Genomic DNA, 3,121 nt, shown 5'->3' with positions numbered 1-3,121 from the left:
TGAAGGCAACACCAGGGGACAAAAACTGAACTTGGAAGCAAATTTTAGTATTCTAAATTTTTGATTACCTCTAGATCTAGAAAACTCTCTGAAAAACGAGTGTTGGTGCAGGCCTTGTGTGGACTCGGGATCCGTCGTACTCTTTCCTTGTAAACTCTGCAAAGACAAAAGGCCAAGGCTAGGCCTAATAAGTCATCCAAGGCCCACCTTTTCTTCATCTTTTCTTCTTTGCTTCTGGGTTTTTGGGGGGTTTTTTTTGTTTTTTGTTTTTGGTTTTTTTTTGTGTGTTCGTGCAGGTATGAATAGGACAGGAACTGCACTAACTACTAATAGGGTAAATGCCTCTGGTAGTTTTCACACTTGTCTTTTTTTTTTTTCTTTGTCATTTTCTACATCTGATGAAGTCGCAAACACAATCATGCATATTTGATGTGGGTCAAAATAAAATATTAATAAGGGTCCCAAATTAAGTATGCGACAAGAGGTAATGTAGCCTACTACAGATTTTTTAGGTCAACTACAGATTTTTGGACAAAAATTTGCGTCCAACTACAGATTTTGGCACAGGCAATGTTGGCAGGTATGCATTTGGGCCCCAGCCTTTTAACAAAAGTCTACTATAAACAATACATTATATATATATACTAAATAGAGATTATTTGTTGTAATAGAGGGAAAGAAACAAATATAATTTAGTCTCGCTGTATTCATATTTCAGTCAGTGCGTGCAGGCCGTATATTTTCCGGCTTTTTTTTTTTTCAAAACCTGTATACATCCCTGCATGCTATTTTGTTTGTTTTTTAATGGTTCTTTACTGACCTTTACTCTCTTTCCCTTCCTGTCCTGCCTGCAGGTCACTTTATTGTGTTTTGATTTGAGTTGGTGGTGGATATAAACATGACCCAAGTGTGGTCCATTCTCTCCGCTCCTTTTAGCATTGCTTTCTAATCGGTCTGTAAGAGTTTAGGGAAATTTTGGCTGAACTGAGTTACCCGGAAAAAGTAATGTTCCGGGAAAATTTTGGGGAAACTTCTGCCGTTGTCTTCCATTTGACTATGGTATAGGCCGTGATTTGCTTTTTCTGAATAAATAACCTTTCAATCTCGTAACTATCTAGTTTATTTCTAATAGGATTGGAGTGAGTCAGTTTTGAGGAGTTTTTTAAATTTTTTATCAAAGTTGTGTGATGTATATTTTTTTACACTTGTAAGTTTTTCCAAGTTTGTGAAGACAGAAAATTGTTTTAAGGGGCAAATTTTTTATGCCAGTCAAAATATTGAGTTGTGCCTAAACTCAATTCACTTCCAGCATGGAAGTGTAGTTTGTGTTCTTATAGAGGTGTAAACATTGAACTTATTAATTCTTATGTTGTCTTTCGTATATATATCCTTTATATATTTTTTTTTTTTTCCAGTTATGCTGGATGATGTACAAGCCCAGCAAGAATACGATGAATTCTTTGAAGAGATTTTTGTCGAACTTGAGGAGAAAGTGAGTCGATGTTCTTCGTGTCTGTTGGTGGGGTGGTTATTCCTTGTTCCTATTCCTTCCAAGATCCAGCAGAAAGGGGAGTGTTGTTGTGATAGGGATATGATATATTACAATATCGCCCTGGAATCTGTTTGAATAAAGTTGGTTCTCTTAGTGCGGGTGTGCATCCTTTAATTGTGTATAGATTTTTAGAGTCTGTTTTTCCCCAGAAAACGTGCAATTATTGTAAATGTTTATGAAAATCCTCTGCTAGTTTTTCTGTGAACCCTACCTTTTTGGGGGATGAGGGGTGGGGGGGAGTCTCGTAGCAAAATTGCAGATCTTTTTTTTCCATTGAAAAATGAGTTTCTGCTGGCTCTTTTGTTTTTAAAGGGGTGTGAGGTGTGCTATAGAATAAGTCTCGGCTAACACCACTCCTAAGGAGCTTATATTTGGTGTGGGCGATTATATGGCAATGGAGATATGTTACCAATTGTCAAAAAACAATTTACAGATTCGGTTGTCGTGGAAACTGGCCATATTGGATTTTACAGACACAGTGTTGTATAATTTTCCCACTTTATTTACAAACAGATTAGGTTCGTCCATAGCACATACACTGATAAGACAAAGATCACACTTTCTGTAAGAGAAATTTTTAATATCTGCTTTAGTTTTTTATTTTATGGCACTTTCAATTCGGGCTCTAGTGGAATAGTTGAAAAAAATGGAAAACCTAGCTTTTCAAGCTCACAGATTAAGGTCCAATTCATTTATCAATAATTCCTCTTACAAAAAGCTAGATTGTATGGTTTTGACATTCTGTGAAAGTTTCATTGAAATCGAGTCAAAAATAGAGCAGAAAAATAGTACCAACCATGGAAAAATAGCGTGCTTTTTATTTATTTTTATTTTTTTTACAACATTGCCAAATATTTTCTCAAACAGACTCGACCCTGTGCTCTAAAAATCCCCCCAAACACCACTTTAGAGTGCAGCTAGGCTTGTGTACCTATTTAGAGATCTTGTTCTGGACATGTCCCGGAATTTTAAAGTGTAATTATCTAATTTTATGTAATTTGGCCCCAAACCAGCATTACTAGCTGTCGCACCACTCCTTAACAGGTAAAATTGACCGGTCTAACTTTGCTAAATGGTTTGTTCTTTCTTCTTTCCAGTACGGAGAAATCGAAGAAATGAACGTCTGCAACAATTTGGGAGACCACTTGGTTGGAAATGTTTACGTACGGGTAAGTGTTTTGGTCATGTGATTGAGTGTGTGTGTGTGGTCTGGCCCTTCTTCTTTCTTTTCAGTGTTTCTTTTGTCTGTGGGTTTCGTAGCGCAATGTGGCTTAAGTCATTCTTGGTTGGAGGTGAAGTTTCCTGATTTCTCCCTGCCCAGTGCCCTTATTCTCCTCCTTCTGCTTGGTCTCTCAGATAATTTCTCCCTGCCCAGTGCCCTTATTCTCCTTCTTCTGCTTGGTCGCTCAGATAGAAGGGTATCCTCGGATAGGATGCTATCCACTCCTCCACTGATAATGCTCCTGTGTGATTATTTTAGTTTAGTCGGGGGAGGGGGGGTATCAAAGTGAGGGACTCCTCGGCTGCCCCTACATACTGTTTTCAGAGCTGCTCTTGATTTTCAAATTT

The 3,121-nt window shown here is 37.7% G+C and overlaps 1 protein-coding gene across 1 annotated transcript in view; it reads left to right on the top strand.

Moving 5' to 3' along the window:
* The window catches only part of LOC101845663 (splicing factor U2AF 26 kDa subunit), a 12,432-nt gene that overhangs the window by 6,050 nt on the left and 3,261 nt on the right, over window positions 1-3,121 (top strand). The window contains exons 4-5 of the mRNA XM_005111972.3: window positions 1,416-1,492; window positions 2,650-2,721. Of these exons, the coding sequence (XP_005112029.2) occupies window positions 1,416-1,492; window positions 2,650-2,721 (149 nt within the window). The remainder of the gene's footprint in view (window positions 1-1,415; window positions 1,493-2,649; window positions 2,722-3,121) is intronic.

This window comes from Aplysia californica, unplaced genomic scaffold, assembly GCF_000002075.1.
Source record: "Aplysia californica isolate F4 #8 unplaced genomic scaffold, AplCal3.0 scaffold01158, whole genome shotgun sequence".
Taxonomy (NCBI): Eukaryota; Metazoa; Mollusca; class Gastropoda; order Aplysiida; family Aplysiidae; genus Aplysia; species Aplysia californica.
This window is presented reverse-complemented; position numbering and strand designations above follow the sequence as displayed.